Source organism: Panulirus ornatus, chromosome 51, assembly GCF_036320965.1.
Source record: "Panulirus ornatus isolate Po-2019 chromosome 51, ASM3632096v1, whole genome shotgun sequence".
Classification (NCBI taxonomy): domain Eukaryota; kingdom Metazoa; phylum Arthropoda; class Malacostraca; order Decapoda; family Palinuridae; genus Panulirus; species Panulirus ornatus.
Window position 1 is genome coordinate 5,609,946 of NC_092274.1, and position 19,073 is coordinate 5,629,018.

The 19,073-nt window shown below is 37.0% G+C and overlaps 2 protein-coding genes across 2 annotated transcripts in view; both read right to left on the reverse strand.

The window, feature by feature from the left end:
- The window catches only part of LOC139764887 (uncharacterized), a 34,699-nt gene extending 29,428 nt beyond the window's left edge, over positions 1–5,271 (reverse strand). The window contains exon 1 of the mRNA XM_071691939.1: positions 1,212–5,271. The gene's annotated coding sequence lies outside the window, so the exon portion shown is untranslated. The remainder of the gene's footprint in view (positions 1–1,211) is intronic.
- Positions 5,272–5,425: 154 nt separating this feature from the next.
- LOC139764885 (uncharacterized) overlaps positions 5,426–19,073 on the reverse strand; it is a 36,694-nt gene continuing 23,046 nt past the window's right edge. Inside the window, exon 2 of the mRNA XM_071691937.1 lies at positions 5,426–8,115. Within this exon, the coding sequence (XP_071548038.1) occupies positions 6,070–7,275 (1,206 nt within the window). The 5' untranslated portion in view covers positions 7,276–8,115 and the 3' untranslated portion in view covers positions 5,426–6,069. The remainder of the gene's footprint in view (positions 8,116–19,073) is intronic.

A 19,073-nucleotide genomic window follows, 5' to 3' on the forward strand; every position in this document is an offset into this window, starting at 1 on the left:
TCACTCCAGCAACCACACACACACACACACACACACATACATGTATTTGTGAGTTTCTACATCATATCTATTTATTCTATTATACATAGTTGCTGTTTCCCGAGCCAGCTAGGTAGCACCAGGAAACAGACGAAGAATGGTTCAACCATTCATATACACATATAAACATAAACACCCACATACGCACATATGCATGCACACACACAGACATATACATATATGCACAAGTACATATTCCTGCTTGCTTGCCTTCATCCATTCCTGGCGCTACCCCACCCCACAGGAAACAGCATCACTAACCCCTGCTTCAGCGAGGTAGCACCTTGGAAAACAGACAAAAAGGCCACATTCGTTCACACCCAGTCTCTAGCTGACATGTGTAATGCACGGAAACCACAGCTCCCTATCCACATCCAGGCCCTACAGATCTTTCCAAGGTTTACCCAAGATGCTTCACATGCCCTGGTTCAGTCCATTGACAGTACAGCGACCCCAGTATACCACATCATTCCAATTCACTCTATTCCTTGCATGCCTCTCACCCTCCTGTATGTTTGGGCTCGATCGCTCAAAATCTTCACTCCATCCTTCCACCTCCAATTAGATCTCCTGCTTCTCCTTGTTCCCTCGACCTCTGACACATAAAACCTTTTTATCATTCTTTCCTCACTCATTCTCTCCATGTGTCTAAATGATTTCAATACACCCTCTTCTGCTCTCTCAACCACACACTTTTTATTTCCACACATTTTTCTTACCGTTTCATTACTTACTTGATCAAACCACCTCACACCACACATTGTCCTCAAACATCTCATTTCCAACACATCCACCCTCCTCTCCACAACCCTATCTCTAGTCCATGCCTCGCAAAAATATAACATTGTTGGAACCACTATTCTTTCAAATATACCCATTTTTGCTCTCCGAGATAACGTTCTCGCCTTCCACACATTCTTCAACGCTCCCAGAACCTTCATCCCCTCATCCACCCTGTGACACACTTCTGCTTCCATGGTTCCATCCGCTGCTAAGTGCACTCCCAGATATCTAAAAAAAAACTCGACTTCCTCTAATCTTTCTTCATTTAAACTTACATCCCAATTAACTTGTCCTTCAACCCCACTGAACCTAATTACCTTGCTAAAGAGTTAATCAACAGAATAAATAATGCATAAGTAAAAAATGAAAAGAACCTATGGTAGCCTTACCTAACCTCGCAAACATTCATGAATCATCTTAATGTACAGTACTGTTTTCAACGTAGACCTATCAAATTAATGAATATGCTCCATCAATGTGATGTCGAATATCAACAAACACACGACACAGCAAGCAGCCATGCAATCCCTATGAGGATACATAGAATTTTGGTATATTTCAGTCAATTCTCTACTTCTGGTGTGAGCGTCTGGTTTGTTTATGTTAGGTCAGCTGTTCAGGTAAACACAACTCAGGAACCAACCTTCCCTTTTCATATGAAAAACAACAAAATCACATCTATGCATTGTTACTTCATTAATAAATAAACAATACATAAAAAATATCTCAAATATAATTTTCTATTATCAAAATATAATCAAAATACGTTATTCAAGAACAAATTTATCCCGTTATTATGTACGAAAATCAAGCCTGTCAACTTCTTCTCCTTAACAGTAGTTATCACATTATTGCTCAGTGTTCTTGTAAGAAACTCGGGCTTTAGGGAAATTCATATTCAATTGGAAAGTAAACTACACAATTCAGAGAATGAAAAATATTGAAGAAATTGTATAGTTTTATTACCTAGTAGTAGTAATAAAAATAATTCTTCTCACATAGAATTCTAAGGAGAATAATAGTAATTAAATAAAGTCTGAACGGTCCAAACATATATTGGTAACTTGTTAGGTTATGGTATGAAACTGGTCGTTAGCATCAAACAACAAACAGGTTATTTAGCGTCAGTACATAAACTAATTGCGTTAGCTCCAACAAATGCTGGAAATTGCTACTGCTTTAAAAAATGTATGTGTGTTGGGAAGAGTTTGAAGGTCATTGGCTCTTGTAGTTGAGGTTGATGCCACCGGGAGCGCTAAGGGAGCTCGCAGGAGAAGAGGAAGGGGGTTAAGTTCATAACGTCACTGGCGTGATGCACTATGAAAGATGTGAAATGCAATAACTGGGCACGAAAATTACCAAAAGGGATCCGTTAATGCCATACCACACGACTTTTGTATATCAAGTTATATAATATGCGATTTGTAATTTCAAAATACCTCTGATCATCTCCCAACCCTGTGGCTTTTCCCTTAGAGCCTACCTTAATATATTAACGAGAGAGAGAGAGAGAGAGAGAGAGAGAGAGAAGGTGTCTCAGGTTTATCGAGGAAGTGCGGCATCTGATCGGTATATGTATGGTTGGGATGGGTGAAGTTTAAAAATGAATTGCCAGATTATTTACTGCTTGTTGAGTTACTTTCATATATGTGGTTTGTCAGTGTTATAATTATTGAGTTGGGGGAAGGGGCTTGGTGGAAAGAGATTGCTGAAGTGTGAGGCAGGAGTTAACTTTCTATTTCTACTCAGGGGTTGTGGTCCTTTAGAGTGGTTTGAGTGGGAAGGGACAAGTGCTGCTGTACAGTACTGAGTGCAAGATTGTTCAGATTGGAGTGGACTGGGAGGATCCTTGTTTCATTGTGTAGGTGCTAAGTTCCTGTGGTTACTAATCATTCAGTGATTGTTCTGACTATTCTATTTTCAGTGGTTTGTAGCCTTATCATATTCACTCTTGAGAGGGTGGAAGACCAGGTGCATGACATATAGTTTAATGTGGACCCTTCTTGCTGGTTTACTGCAGTTTCAATACTACACTACTATCAGTGGCAGGGAAGTGATGGACTACTGAAGCATATCTTGTTATGGATTTTTCTCTGGATATCAAAATCTTTTTGTATGCTACGATATGGACCAAATTGTAGCAAAATTTACAAATAAACATATAACTACATTTTAGAAAAGTGTATGCATATAATATTTAAATCTCTTAAACTCTACATTTCTAAACTATATATATATGCAATTTATCATAACATTTGTTTGTTTTTAGAAATCTAACAAAAAAGAAAAATTAAGAAAGACTTTATATATGACTGAAGCCATCTTCAAAAATCACTAAAAATGGAAATACTTTAAGAAAGCATTACTTCCACAGGTTATAGCAACAGTTCTTAGCTACTGATTTATTTGTGAATGTCAACAATATTTCACACAATTTCACATAAAACATGCCTAACTTCACTGCATAAAAGTCTACAAAGGCAAATGAAGTCATGAAAAGTTGCATTGATTTGAAATTAAAGCTTACAGTGAATTCAAATAAGTACATCATCAAAAATTATCAATAAATACTATTCATGCATATAAATCAGCTAATCTAAAATTAATTTAATGGACATGATATGATTTCCAAAATGAAGGAGGAATATTTTTCAAGATACAAACAATGTGAACTACTTATTGATAAATACAGCATGAAAAGTAGAGATAGAATGTTCAAATATTTACACATTCAAATATGAAGACACACAGCAGTACTACTGACGGCATGGTTTGATGATATACTGCACAGTCAATACAACACAAGAAACAAGGTCACAAATATAACATTAGTACATAAAGACAGCTCAATATACTCAGCATACAAACAACCCTCTCAAAAAAACATTTAAATGGACCTTCATTGCATTTGATGTCAATAATACATCAGAAATAACAGCTGAGGAAATCAGGCCAAGGGATAAACTATGAAAGGATTAACTTATAAATGTATGGACATGTAATGTGTGAAATTCAAGCGGAAGGCTTGGCTTACAATAAAGTATATAACACATACAGCTTCGATTGATGAAATGAATTATCCCTTATTCACCTGATATTCTTTATAGGATTTGAATGATAAGTCTTAGTATTATACTCTTTTTCCTTTTTTAACTTATCCATAAAAAGAGGTGCGAATGATGTCTGGCAAATCAGTTGAAAATAATTTATCTTACCAATTATAATTTTCTTACTAATCTTCCCTATTAAGTTGTTCAAGCCACTATAACAAAAAGTATTTCCTAATAAGAGGATACAGTAATGTAGGTATGGTTTCCTAATGCTATGGAGATATCCTGATTTAGTTCTCTGCATTTTAAGCAAAAGGTAAAAAATACCACATCATAGCATATTCATGAGATTGTACACACCTTCAAAGCTTCGACTATTTTTATGTTACCATAAATATCCTCAATTATTCATTTTCAATTTTACACATACATTCCTCCTGTTGTTTCAACCTTTTTTGTATAAAAGTTAGTTTTCTGGATTCTCCCCTAATACAACTCCTCGTACTAATTTAATCTGTAACTCTGGCAAACAGCCACTCTCTGAGATGGTTTCAACAAACCTGTTAAAGTTCTTATTCAGCAGCAGAGTTGCCTCTCTTATGAGTGTGATAATCTAAACACTATTCAGATTCTTTTGTCTATTTCTCTCAAGACATATGTATGATTTATAACAGAGGCACCTCAGTGACTGATACTGTTTTCTCATTCCTTCCTTTACCATACTTTGCTTTCTGTCAAGAGCACAATGCAAATCACATCTCTGAAGCAGACTTAAACCTGCTTAAGTTCTCTACTTTAGCAGTTTGTTCTCTTAGACAAATTCAATGTCACTGTTTTGCATTTTCACATTTCTATTTGGAACCAATCTTGTTTAATTGCTAAATCAATATGAAACATTAAAAATGATCCACAGCAAATTAAAAATTAAGTAACAGATTGAACTGCATTCTGTTATCTACTTCACACATAACAAATCGGATGAAAATTTAATTGGATGTAACCAGTTATTCTGGAATTCTTAGGCTTTTAGTATACATGAAAAGAAAAGCGATACAGTTCAACTTGCAATGTCCACAAAAATCTCTTGTGTAATCAAAATATTTTAACCTTCAACTCTGGAAATGAATTAAGATGTGATAAAACACCGATTTAAGGTTTTGAAGTAAAATCATCCTTCAATACCTACCCATTCATAATCAATTGAAGTAGGGTGTATGTAACAAAACTGCACTCACAGTAAAAGTGCTATAAAATATGTTTTCACATTACTGCTTGCAAAAAATTGCAATATAATAATGGAAGACCCACTTTAATATACTTCCACTGTTTTGTTAAACGCCAGTTGAAAAGTCACTGTTAAACCCAACGCATATGCAAGACATTCTAGTGACTGTTAAAGGGTACTTGGCATATAAACAGTTGAAAACATCTATCTTAGTGGATTCATATGGACTATAGTCCAGTTGAGGCAGTTCTTCCCTGAGGTTGCTATGAATATTTCCAGAAGGTGTGGGCCTTACAAATTTTGAGACATAGAGCAAAGCAACTGCTGCTTCTTGCCCTGTCATCTATTCCACAACATTCTTTCATTACAGAAATTATTCTCTCCTCCTCTCTAATTTTTCATGTAGTTCTCTTCTAATATGTAAGAGATGATTTTTTACGTCATCAAGTGTAACCTCGAGGTTGGGAAGGAGATACTCAGATTCGATTTCAAGCATTCTGAATTATTTTTGCAAAATGTATGCTGATATGAATATTTACCATGAAGCCTCTTTCAAGTGCATTGAACAGATATTTTTACTGTCAACCTTTTTCAAGCATCAAGATATACCAAAAGAAGATTTTCTTATACTTCCTTCATGTGAATAGTCAACATTCTTCATTCATACACATCTTACTTGAGTAAATGTCATAGTGAGGTGTAAACCTACGCTTCCTAAAAAGTCAGTCTATTCATTCCTCAATCTTTTTTCACTTGCATGAAGAGTAGTATGAGCGATAAAGTTGATCTTTTGGGTCAATAGTTCCTGCTAGTCTCTATAATTCTTTCCTACCTTGAGGCGTACATTTATGTATATGGAGACTGCACATCAGAGTGAATATTCTTCAATACTTTTCAACATATTCCAAGACTTCATAAGTATGAAGGCTGCCCTTCCAAGAAAGCAATCTCCCACACTTCATGCTCAAGCTTTTACTGACCTATATGAGTAATAAGATGACTTTTCAAGTAATCCCTCCTAATGAATCTTTTTCCACACACTTCACATTCAAATTGCTTTTCACCTGTGTGAAGAAGCTTGTGCTTCTTAAGATTAGCTTTCTGAGTAAGCTGTTTCCCACATTCCTCACATTCAAACTTTTTCTCACCAGTATGGATAACCTTATGTACATTAAGGTGGCTCTTCTGTGCAAACATTCTCCCACATTCCTCACACTTGAAGTTTTTCTCACCAGTATGAACTCTAATGTGAGCTTTCAGGTCACTCTTTCTAATTAATTTTTTTCCACACACCCCACATACATAACACTTCACACCTGTGTGAATAACCTCATGCATCTTCAAACTTTCCTTTCGAGTGAACAATTTTCCACATTCCTCACACTCAAATTTGTGTTCACCTGTGTGAATGTTCATATGGCTTTTCAGGTAAATCTTTCTGAGGAATCTTCTTCCACACTCCTCACATTCAAATTTTCTCTCATCCGTATGAATAAGCTTATGTGCTGTCAGGTGACCTTTCAAACCAAATAATCTCCCACATTCTTCACACTCAAACTTTTTCACTCCTGTATGAGTAAGTGTATGCTCATCAACATGACTCTTTTGAGAGAACTTTTTCCCACATTCCTTACACTCAAACTTTTTTTCCCCTGTGTGAGTAAGCTTATGCTTATCAACATGGTTCTTTTGGGAGAACCTTTTGCCACATTCCTCACACTCAAAATTTCTCTCACCTGTGTGAATAAGCTTGTGCTTGTCAAGCCTTCCCTTCATGGCAAACGACTTACCACATACCTCACATTCAAACTTTTTTTCACCAGAGTGAATAAGCTTATGCACACGAAGATGGCCATTCTGACTGAACTTTTTTCCGCATTCTTCACATTCATAATTTTTCTCACCAGTGTGAATAAGCTTATGCTTGGTAAGAGTTCCCTTCAATGTAAATAGTTTCCCACATTCTTCACATTCAAACTTTTTCTCACCTGTATGAATAAGCTTATGCTTTGTAAGATTGCCTTTGTGACTGAACAGTTTCCCACATTCCTCACAACTGAATTTTTTCTCACTTGTGAGAATAAGATGATGTTTTTTAAGGTGGTTTGTGTTAAAACACATTACTCCACACTCCATACACTTTAAGCCTTTCTCATGACTGTATTCAATAACGTCCATCTTAATACTGACTAGAGTAGAATACTTACAAGTCAATTAAAACTAAATACTGTGAGTTCTTGTACCCTACAATCAGGTTTATCTACAATCACAAGCAAGTCATTTGCAAGATGCCGCAAAGGCTGGTTAAGTCACTAGTGCATCATGAAAAAGATAATGCAGAGTACTTACATCACTAGCATATCATGTGAAAGATACTGCATTGAATGTTTTAAAGAAATAATGCAATGAGAAGCTTAATGACTTATTCACTACATGAGGTTCTGTTATGAAATAAGATAACGTAATGAATGGGCAAATCACTAAAATATTATGCAAGACGTACTGCAGAGAATGGTCATGAGATACTGCAATGAATGCTCAAGTCATTATCACAAGTGAAAGATGCTACAGTTTGCAGTTAAGTATGGTACCATGATGAATGTTGAAGATACTACAGTAAACAAGTAAGTGTAATTAACTTTCTATTATTGTAGCTACATGTACTTCTGGTACTTCAAGTTTCTGTGCAGTATTTTTCATGATAATATTTAATTCCTATCTTCTACAAAATAATTTTGAATGATTATTAATAACATCTCAAAAAGAATCTAAGTTCCATCCTTATGGCAAGAGCACTAAACATTAAATGTTATCTATAACAGCTTGTTTGATTCATATACTCTTACTGAAAAAAAACAAGTCTGAATATATTTTGAAGCAGCATTAAATGTTGTGAATTCACTCTTGATCTGACAAGTTAATGTTTCAAAATGTGTCCAGCTCTTGAAACCCAGACATTTGTTGATGTTCCTGCTGCTTTGGTCTTGGCCTTTGTAAGGAGAGACCTCATTTCTATATCTGGAAAAGCAGATAACATTAAACATGCACATTTCAATAGTTTGGCAAATACACACCCCATCACATCAAGGGACATACTAGGATCAGAGGGAACAATACATCATTATAACTAAAGGCAAAGGGGATAAGAGTGAGTGCTCAAATTACAGAGGTATAAGTTTGTTGAGTATTCCTGGTAAATTATATGGGAGGGTATTGATTGAGAGGGTGAAGGCATGTACAGAGCATCAGATTGGGGAAGAGCAGTGTGGTTTCAGAAGTGGTAGAGGATGTGTGGACCAGGTGTTTGCTTTGAAGAATGTATGTGAGAAATACTTAGAAAAGCAAATGGATTTGTATGTAGCATTTATGGATCTGGAGAAGGCTTATGATAGAGTTGATAGAGATGCTCTGTGGAAGGTATTAAGAATATATGGTGTGGGAGGCAAGTTGTTAGAAGCAGTGAAAAGTTTTTATCGAGGATGTAAGGCATGTGTACGTGTAGGAAGAGAGGAAAGTGATTGGTTCTCAGTGAATGTAGGTTTGCGGCAGGGGTGTGTGATGTCTCCATGGTTGTTTAATTTGTTTATGGATGGGGTTGTTAGGGAGGTAAATGCAAGAGTTTTGGAAAGAGGGGCAAGTATGAAGTCTGTTGGGGATGAGAGAGCTTGGGAAGTGAGTCAGTTGTTGTTCGCTGATGATACAGCGCTGGTGGCTGATTCATGTGAGAAACTGCAGAAGCTGGTGACTGAGTTTTGTAAAGTGTGTGAAAGAAGAAAGTTAAGAGTAAATGTGAATAAGAGCAAGGTTATTAGGTACAGTAGGGTTGAGGGTCAAGTCAATTGGGAGGTAAGTTTGAATGGAGAAAAACTGGAGGAAGTAAAGTGTTTTAGATATCTGGGAGTGGATCTGGCAGCGGATGGAACCATGGAAGCAGAAGTGGATCATAGGGTGGGGGAGGGGGCGAAAATCCTGGGAGCCTTGAAGAATGTGTGGAAGTCGAGAACATTATCTCGGAAAGCAAAAATGGGTATGTTTGAAGGAATAGTGGTTCCAACAATGTTGTATGGTTGTGAGGCATGGGCTATGGATAGAGTTGTGCGCAGGAGGATTGATGTGCTGGAAATGAGATGTTTGAGGACAATGTGTGGTGTGAGGTGGTTTGATCGAGTAAGTAACGTAAGGTAAGAGAGATGTGTGGGAATAAAAAGAGCATGGTTGAGAGAGCAGAAGAGGGTGTTTTGAAATGGTTTGGGAACATGGAGAGAATGAGTGGGGAAAGATTGACCAAGAGGATATATGTGTCGGAGGTGGAGGGAACGAGGAGAAGTGGGAGACCAAATTGGAGGTGGAAAAATGGAGTGAAAAATTTTTGATTTTGTGTGATCGGGGCCTGAACATGCAGGAGGGTGAAAGGAGGGCAAGGAATAGAGTGAATTGGATCGATGTGGTATACTGGGGTTGAAGTGCTGTCAGTGGATTGAATCAGGGCATGTGAAGCGTCTGGGGTAAACCATGGAAAGCTGTGTAGGTATGTATACTTGCGTGTGTGGACATATGTATATACATGTGTATGGGGGTGGGTTGGGCCATTTCTTTCGTCTGTTTCCTTGCGCTACCTCGCAAACGCGGGAGACAGCGGCAAAAAAAAAAAAAAAACTAAATCTTATCTTCACACATACTAGAATGGTTATTTGTAATATTACATTGGATATACCAACTGGGAGAAACTGATCATGAGATGCTTAAGTCTGATTGTACGGTAAATGAGGATACTACAAGCATCGAGATGAGAGAAGATTTAAATAGTCCGAGAACCTGCACTGGAATAAAAATGTTCAGCTGGTTTCCATGACTTAAATTTGAAGAGGAAATATGACTGAAAAGTCCTAAAATTACACAAAAAGTAACTGGGTTTGCTTTGATAGTGTTGTTAACCTAGTGTTTATAGTATTTTCTATCTGCAGAAATATTAGCTTAGCAGGTGTTTACATTCTAAAAGGGATCACCCCATATTCATTAATGAAGCTTTATCAAGAATGATTGTACAATTAAAACAATCTTTTGTGCTAAAAAAGTAAGACTAGGCCTGGTTCTTGAGTCTTTCAATAACTTCTTAGTATAATCTAACTCAAGTTAACAGATGCGAAATCAATCTGACCTTGCTTATTTCGCATAAAACAAACTGTCAAAATCCTCATCATAACGAATGCATAAATGTCCCACCCATATGATGGGCATTAAGCAATAAGAATAACTTGCAGCTTAGTATTGCTACCTTATCAACTGTGAAATCTTATAAGACTTCTTAAAGATTAGTATGATTTATTGTGAAAAATTAATTAAAACTGTGGAACATGACTAGGAGTTGTCTTCATCCTACAAAAGTAAATAGGTTTGATAGTGGGAAAGGCAATGATGATCAGGGAAAAATTTGAGTTAATTCATACAAAACATGGCATAACATTTATAGGAATCAAACAGAACCTATCAAACCCTCACTAACTTCCCCCAACTGCTAAGATTTATGTTGATATTCAATGTTATTGTTGAAACATTCCAACTATACTATCATGTGATAAAAGTTCACTGGGATATGACCATGTGTTCACTATATGGTAAAGAATGTGCAATGGAAAATTTAAAATGTTAATATAAGACAATAACAATCATTTAGTTTCAAATAACACTGACAATATTGTAAATTTAGTCTGCCAAGCAAAGTTAAGCAAAATGTTCAAACATCTTGTTCATCTATACAAGGGTTCCATATGCTTCAAAACTACTTAGTCCCACAATTCCCTGATCATTTTATTTATCATACAAAAAGAGATTAAGTTCCCGGTAATAAAGCCTTGATTTTATTCACATTAAACCTAACTATTCATAAAAAGTTTCTGGAGACATCACAGTTAATATGTTTGCAATACTCACCTATTGTGTAGTTTAGGGGCACCATAGAAATAACATAGATTAGGATGAAACACCTATCCATAAATTCCTTATACTTAGCATTAGTGATATGAGAAGTTCATAAGTATATTTTCCTTTATTATTTCTGTATTTCTACTTGAACTTTACCATAATCTTCAACTTTGCCGTTTTATCACCGAAATAACACTAGCTCATCCTAAACATGCGGGATCCCTACTGATGCTGTAATGACAGCCGATACACCTCGACTCATTCAAGTTAGCTCCTCTAAGCTTAAATATAAACACGATGTTAAAAAAATACTTTGTCATTAACTTATTATTCCTGAAAACTATTCCAAAAACAGGAGGAGGATAATGCTGTATACATACACTGATGTGACAGGTGAATTGCCTCCGTGATGAAACTATTGGGTGATACAACAGCATTTTGGTCGCTTATCTCTTGTCTTAATTGCCCCCTAAGACCGTTGTCTTCTCTTACTCCGTCCAAATTTTAATTACCCTTCTTTATAATCGCCATTAATCAGCACCTCTACGAAACTAAACACGAAATAAACCTGCTACTGTCCAAGCTGCGACATTGTTTATGTTTTGATCAGCTGTTGATGTAAACAAGTTGATGTAGGAAGAGCCAGCTGCTCCTCCTCCATAACCCAAAACTAATAATAAAATACTTAAAAAATGATAATAAACTACAAAAGATTTATTCGTTATTAATAAGTTAGTCAACTGTATTCCTCAGGAAGCGAATTATATATACATGTGTATATACTAATGATTTATATGTATACATTATTAGTTGTTATTCTTACCCAAGTTATGTTTAATCTTGTATAATTATAATGTATGAGGCTCAGAGTACGAGAACGTGAGAAATAAACTACCTGGGCTAGAGTTTGTGCATGGCTTCCCTTTCTCCCATTAAATTACGTAAGACGTTACACTGGCGACCAGGATGAACTATACATGGTATTGGTGACGTCCTTGAAGGGCAAATATCGACCACTGAACGCCAAAGCTTTATTCTAAATGTGGAGAACTGTTAGTGAACAGGGCAACACTGGCTGGAGACAGTGGATACATAGGACAAGTGGGGAGGGGGGGATGATCCAGACAGGGAGACCTTCACATCATATTGCTAGAGAAGAGTCATCTACTCCCTGGCAAATGAATTAATGGATGATGATGCTGATGCTCAGAAGAAGATGAAAAAGAAGAAGTAGGAGGCCATTGAATAGAAAAAGAAAGCAATTTTTTTTTTGACATGTTGGAGCTAATGTTTATTCTACCCTAATCAGATTTGCCCGCACTGGCCAAACCCCAAAGATTCTGCGCTGATTCAAATTATTACGACTCTGAAGCAACATTTTGATCCTGCTGCTCCACTTGAGATTGCTGAAAGTTACAAATTTGGCACAAGAGATAGAGAGGAAGATGAATCAGTTGCTTTTGATAAGTTATTCATTCACTGTAATTTTGGACAGTTCATGAACCAAACTCAAAGAGACAGGTTTGTGATAGATCTGAATTATAAAATAAAATACAGATTAAGTTAATGAACACCTCTGATTTCACTTTTGTAAAGTCACTGTAGCTTGAAGGAAATACTATGCCACTAAACAAGGAACACATGCAGATTTAAAATGAGAGATTCCTTGGTAACATGAAAGCTTAATTGTGAGTTCAGAAATTCAAGATGCTACGATTGCCAGAGTATCAAATCGCATTCTTATAGATTAGTTGATAAGATTAAAGTGTGTGAAGTTTTAAACAATCGCTTCATATCAATATTTACACAGGAAGAGAATACAAACATTCCAGTCCCAGAGCAAATTTACAGGGGGATGAAAGTGGGAAGCTATGCAATATGAAATTACTTTGATATTTTGAAACAAATAGAACAATTAAAGGTAAACAAGAATCCTGGGCCAGATGGTATTCATGCAAAGGTCTTAAAAGAATGTAAGAAGGAAGTAAGTGTTCAGCTTTTATATCGTTTAAACAGTCTCTGGAGTTAGGTGCAGTTACTAAGCAATGGAAGACAGCAGATGTTCCCATTTTTAAGAAAAGGTATTGATTCTTTGCCTCTAATTATCATCCTATCAACTTGACATTTATTGTGGGGAAATCTCTTGAATCAATTATAGTGGACAAAATACAGGAACACTTGGAGAATCATGATCTCATTAGGCGATCTCAACATATGTTTACAAAGAGAAGACATGTCTCAGTAACCTTCTCTCCTTTAATAATGTATTTGAAACTGTTGACCGGGGTAAGAATTACATTATATACTTAGACTTAAGTAAGGCTTTTGTCAGAGCACCTCATTAGCATCTGTTTAGAAAAATAGTGGCACACGGCATTGGGGGTTGTGTATTTATTTGGATTAGGGCATGGCTCACTAACAGAAAACAGATGGAATGCATCAATGGAGTTACATCTGATGGGGGCACTGTAGCCAGTGGTGTTCTGCAGGGGTCAGTCATGGGCCGCTCTTGTTTGTTATATATATTAATGATTTGGATATGGAAATAACCAGCAACTTAAGTAAACTTGCTGATGGTACAAAAATAGGGGCCATAATTGACTTGGATGAAAATTCACTGAATTTGAAGAGGCACTTAAATAGATTATCAGAATGGGTGGGTACATGGAAAATGGAATTCAACATAGATAAATGTAAAACACTTGGTGTGGGTAAAGACAGGAACACTAATTACAAACTGGACAATATTACTATTGGTAAAACAGAATGTGAAAGAGATTTAGGAGCACTAGTGAACAAGGATCTTAAGCCATGGAAAAAATGTATTAGTATAATAAGGCAAACAGGATGTTAGGTTCATTAATAGGACTGTAGCAATAAAAATCCTAGATTATTATCACAACTTTATCTTGCATTGGTGAGACCACATTTGGATTATGCAGTACAGTTTTGGGCTCCATACTATGGAGATGATATAGATTGTTTAGAGAGAGTACAAAGGCAAATGACAAAAATTATCCCTGGAATTAGAAACCTCACTTATGAAGAAAGGTTAAAAAAAAAAAACTGAATTTATATTAACTTAAGAGTAAGACGGCTAGTGGGGATATGATTGAAGTTTTTCAGTGGGTGAAGGGCATTAATAAAGGTAACATGAGTAAAGTTCTTAGAATGTCACCATCAGATAGGACAAGGAATAATGGATTTAAATTAGAAAAAAATAGATTCAGGTCAGATGTGGGTAAATATTGGTTCAGGAATAGGGTAGTAGATTTATGAAACAAGTTGCCAAGTACAGTAGTGGATGCTAGGTCTTTAGATAGTTGTAAATGAAGGTTCGATGTGTTTATGGATTCAGGTGGTTGGTTGTAGGGTAGACAGATTCAGGACCTGCCTAGCATGGGCCAGTAGGCCTCTTGCAGTGACCTCACTTGTTATGTTCTTATGTACCATACATGGAGAATGGATAACAGGCGTCATCGATAAAGTATGTGGATCTAAGACATATTTAGTGAAATGTGGTAACTCTGTAAAATATGTCCATGTAGATCACATCATTCATTCACATGATGATAAACGTGATACAGTTGTGGATAATTGTTAACATGATGAGGTCAAAGGGATGTTCCCCAGCATCCACTCACAGTGTCAACTGACTGTAGTGGTGATATGTCTCAGAGTACAAGTAAAACTCCTGTAAAACTTGATGGATGGAATATTCCTAGAAGATCAAACAGTTAAGAAGCATGTAATAGAATTAACCTCTGATTATCTGAACTGTAAACAGGCATTTTAAAACTGTTCAGTTAGGAGGTTAAATTTCTTCATATGTTCTGTTCTCTTCCATGCCAAATGTAAAACTAAGTTCTATTTAAAATTTGTAGCAACCATGATTTCTTTCTTTGAAAAGGGGAAGCAGTGTTGTATATAAGTATATATATTTTATTTATTTGCTTTGTCGCTGTCTCCCGCGTTTGTGAGGTAGCACAAGGAAACAGACAAAAGAAATGGCCCAACCCACCCCCATACACATGTATATACACACACGTCCACACACGCAAATATACATACCTATACATCTCAATGTACCCATATATATACACACACAGACAAATACATATATACCCACGCACACAATTCACACTGTCAGCCTTTATCCATTCCCATCGCCACCTCGCCACACATGGAATACCACCCCCCTCCCCCCCTCATGTGTGTGAGGTAGCGCTAGGAAAAGACAACAAAGGCCCCATTCGTCCACACTCAGTCTCTAGCTGTCATGCAATAATGCCCGAAACCACAGCTCCCTTTCCACATCCAGGCCCCACACAACTTTCCATGGTTTACCCCAGACGCTTCACATGCCCTGATTCAATCCACTGACAGCACGTCAACCCCAGTATACCACATCGATCCAATTCACTCTATTCCTTGCCCGCCTTTCACCCTCCTGCATGTTCAGGCCCCGATCACACAAAATCTTTTTCACTCCATCTTTCCACCTCCAATTTGGTCTCCCACTTCTCCTCGTTCCCTCCACCTCCGACACATATATCCTCTTGGTTAATCTTTCCTCACTCATTCTCTCCATGTGCCCAAACCATTTCAAAACACCCTCTTCTGCTCTCTCAACCATGCTCTTTTTATTTCCACACATCTCTCTTACCCTTACATTACTTACTCGATCAAACCACCTCACACCACACATTGTCCTCAAACATCTCATTTCTAGCACATCCACCCTCCTGCGCACAACTCTATCCATAGCCCATGCCTTGCAACCATACAACATTGTTGGAACCACTATTCCTTCAAACATACCCATTTTTGCTTTCCGAGATAATGTTCTCGACTTCCACACATTCTTCAAGGCTCCCAGGATTTTCGCCCCCTCCCCCACCCTACGATTCACTTCCGCTTCCATGGTTCCATCTGCTGCCAGATCCACTCCCAGATATCTAAAACACTTTACTTCCTCCAGTTTATCTCCATTCAAACTTACCTCCCAATTGACTTGACCCTCAACCCTACTGTACCTAATAACCTTGCTCTTATTCACATTTACTCTTAACTTTCTTCTTTCACACACTTTACCAAACTCAGTCACCAGCTTCTGCAGTTTCTCACATGAATCAGCCACCAGCGCTGTATCATCAGCGAACAACAACTGACTCACTTCCCAAGCTCTCTCATCCACAACAGACTTCATACTTGCCCCTCTTTCCAAAACTCTTGCATTCACCTCCCTAACAACCCCATCCATAAACAAATTAAACAACCATGGAGACATCACACACCCCTGCCGCAAACCTACATTCACTGAGAACCATATATATATATATATATATATATATATATATATATATATATATTTTTTTTTTGCTTTGTCGCTGTCTCCCGCGTTTGCGAGGTAGCGCAAGGAAACAGACGAAAGAAATGGCCCAACCCACCCCCATACACATGTATATACATACGTCCACACACGCAAATATACATACCTACACAACTTTCCATGGTTTACCCCAGATGCTTCACATGCCTTGATTCAATCCACTGACAGCACGTCAACCCCGGTATACCACATCGCTCCAATTCACTCTATTCCTTGCCCTCCTTTCACCCTCCTGCATGTTCAGGCTCCGATCACACAAAATCTTTTTCACTCCATCTTTCCACCTCCAATTTGGTCTCCCTCTTCTCCTCGTTCCCTCCACCTCTGACACATATATTCTCTTGGTCAATCTTTCCTCACTCATTCTCTCCATGTGCCCGAACCATTTCAAAACACCCTCTTCTGCTCTCTCAACCACGCTCTTTTTATTTCCACACATCTCTCTTACCCTTACATTACTTACTCGATCAAACCACCTCACACCACACATTGTCCTCAAACATCTCATTTCCAGCACATCCATCCTCCTGCGCACAACTCTATCCATAGCCCACGCCTCGCAACCATACAACATTGTTGGAACCAAACATACCCATTTTTGCTTTCTGAGATAATGTTCTCGACTTCCACACATTCTTCAAGGCTCCCAGAATTTTCGCCCCCTCCCCCACCCTATGATCCACTTCCGCTTCCATGGTTCCATCCGCTGCCAGATCCACTCCCAGATATCTAAAACACTTCACTTCCTCCAGTTTTTCTCCATTCAAACTCACCTCCCAATTGACTTGACCCTCAACCCTACTGTACCTAATAACCTTGCTCTTATTCACATTTACTCTTAACTTTCTTCTTTCACACACTTTACCAAACTCAGTCACCAGCTTCTGCAGTTTCTCACATGAATCAGCCACCAGCGCTGTATCATCAGTGAACAACAACTGACTCATATATATATATATATATATATATATATATATATATATATATATATATATATATATATATATATATATATATATATATATTCCCTGGGGATAGGGGAGAAAGAATACTTCCCACGTACTCCCTGTGTGTCATAGAAGGCGACTATAAGGGAAGGAAGCGGAGGGGCTGGAAATCCTCCCCTCTCATTTTTTTTTAATTTTCCAAAAGAAGGAACAGAGAAGGGAGCCAGGTGAGGATATTCCCTTAAAGGCCCAGTCCTCTGTTCTTAACGCTACCTCACTAACACGGGAAATGGTGAATAGTATGAAAGAAAAAGAAAATATATATATACATACATACATAAATGCCCATACATGCACATATACATACATATACATACACATATACACATGTACATATTCATACTTGCTTGCCTTCATCCATTCCTGGTGCTTTCTACCTTTGTGAATAAGTTAATGGATTTTAAAGCTATTCTTCATTGTAAATCTTTTTTTACATATTCCTCCCATTCAAACTTTGTCTAAATCATGTGAGTAGCCTTATGCATGTTTAGATTGCTCTTCCAAGTAAATACTTTTCCACAATCTGCATATGCAAACTTTTTTTCAAACGTATGAATAAAATTATGCTGTTGAGGTTGCTCTTCTGAATGATCAGTTTCCCCACATTCCTAACATTCAAAATCTTTCTCACCAGTGTAAATAAGTCTGTGTGTATCAAAGTGGCTCTTATGATCAAACAGTTTCTCACATTAATCACATTCAAACTTCCTCTCACCTGAGTGAATAAGTTTATGCCTGTCCAGTTGTTTTTATGATCAAAAATTTTCCTACATTCTTCATATTCAAGTTTTTTTCAAATGTGTATGTATCAGAATGTCTTATTAGGACACCCTTCATAATAAATCTTTTCATTCCTCACATTTAAACAATTTATTTCCTTTGTGAATGTTTCTGTGAATCTTAAGTGAACAATTTCTCTTTCCTAATTTTTTTCACCCATGCAAAATTAGCTTATCTTCTGGGTTGGATTATTCTATCAAATATTTGTCCATACTCTTCGTAGAAAAGGTTTTTCTTGTAACTGACGACAATCATGTTTATCTTAAGGCTGTATCTGATGGATCAATTAATGTGTCAAATATAACACTATCAGTTGTACCTCAAAGTCAAGCTCAGTCTTTAGTCACCAGTGCATTATGTTATAATCATAGTAAAGGGTTAAGTATAATTAACTTTTCAGTAAAGTAAAAATATGTACTTCAGTATTTCTACATTCATGTACGGTACTCCAAAAAAAAAAATCAATCAACTAAACATCAAAGTTTTGTGTTTTCATAAATCCTAAAAAGAGCAAAAAAAAAAAAGGATCAAAGATCCATCCCCAAAAATATTCAACTGTGGAGCATCTGTTCTGAACATCAACTTTTTCCAATCAGCAAAAAGCAGTGCTCAGAGGAAATGTTGAAGCAGTTTTCATGGGAACTCCATCACATATGAGCTCAGTCACTTCTGAAGAATTAATACCTCAAAATATATCTAACACTTGATCATTGGGCATTTGGTGTTTCCGATTCTGCTTTAGTCAAGGATATGTATGATGAAACTTCCAATTTGACCTAAAACATGATCTTTCTTTGGTTATCTACATCAAGCAATTAAGAATATTAAAAATAAAATCAAAATGAGAAATACAGAAATAGTTTGTGCCAAGGGTA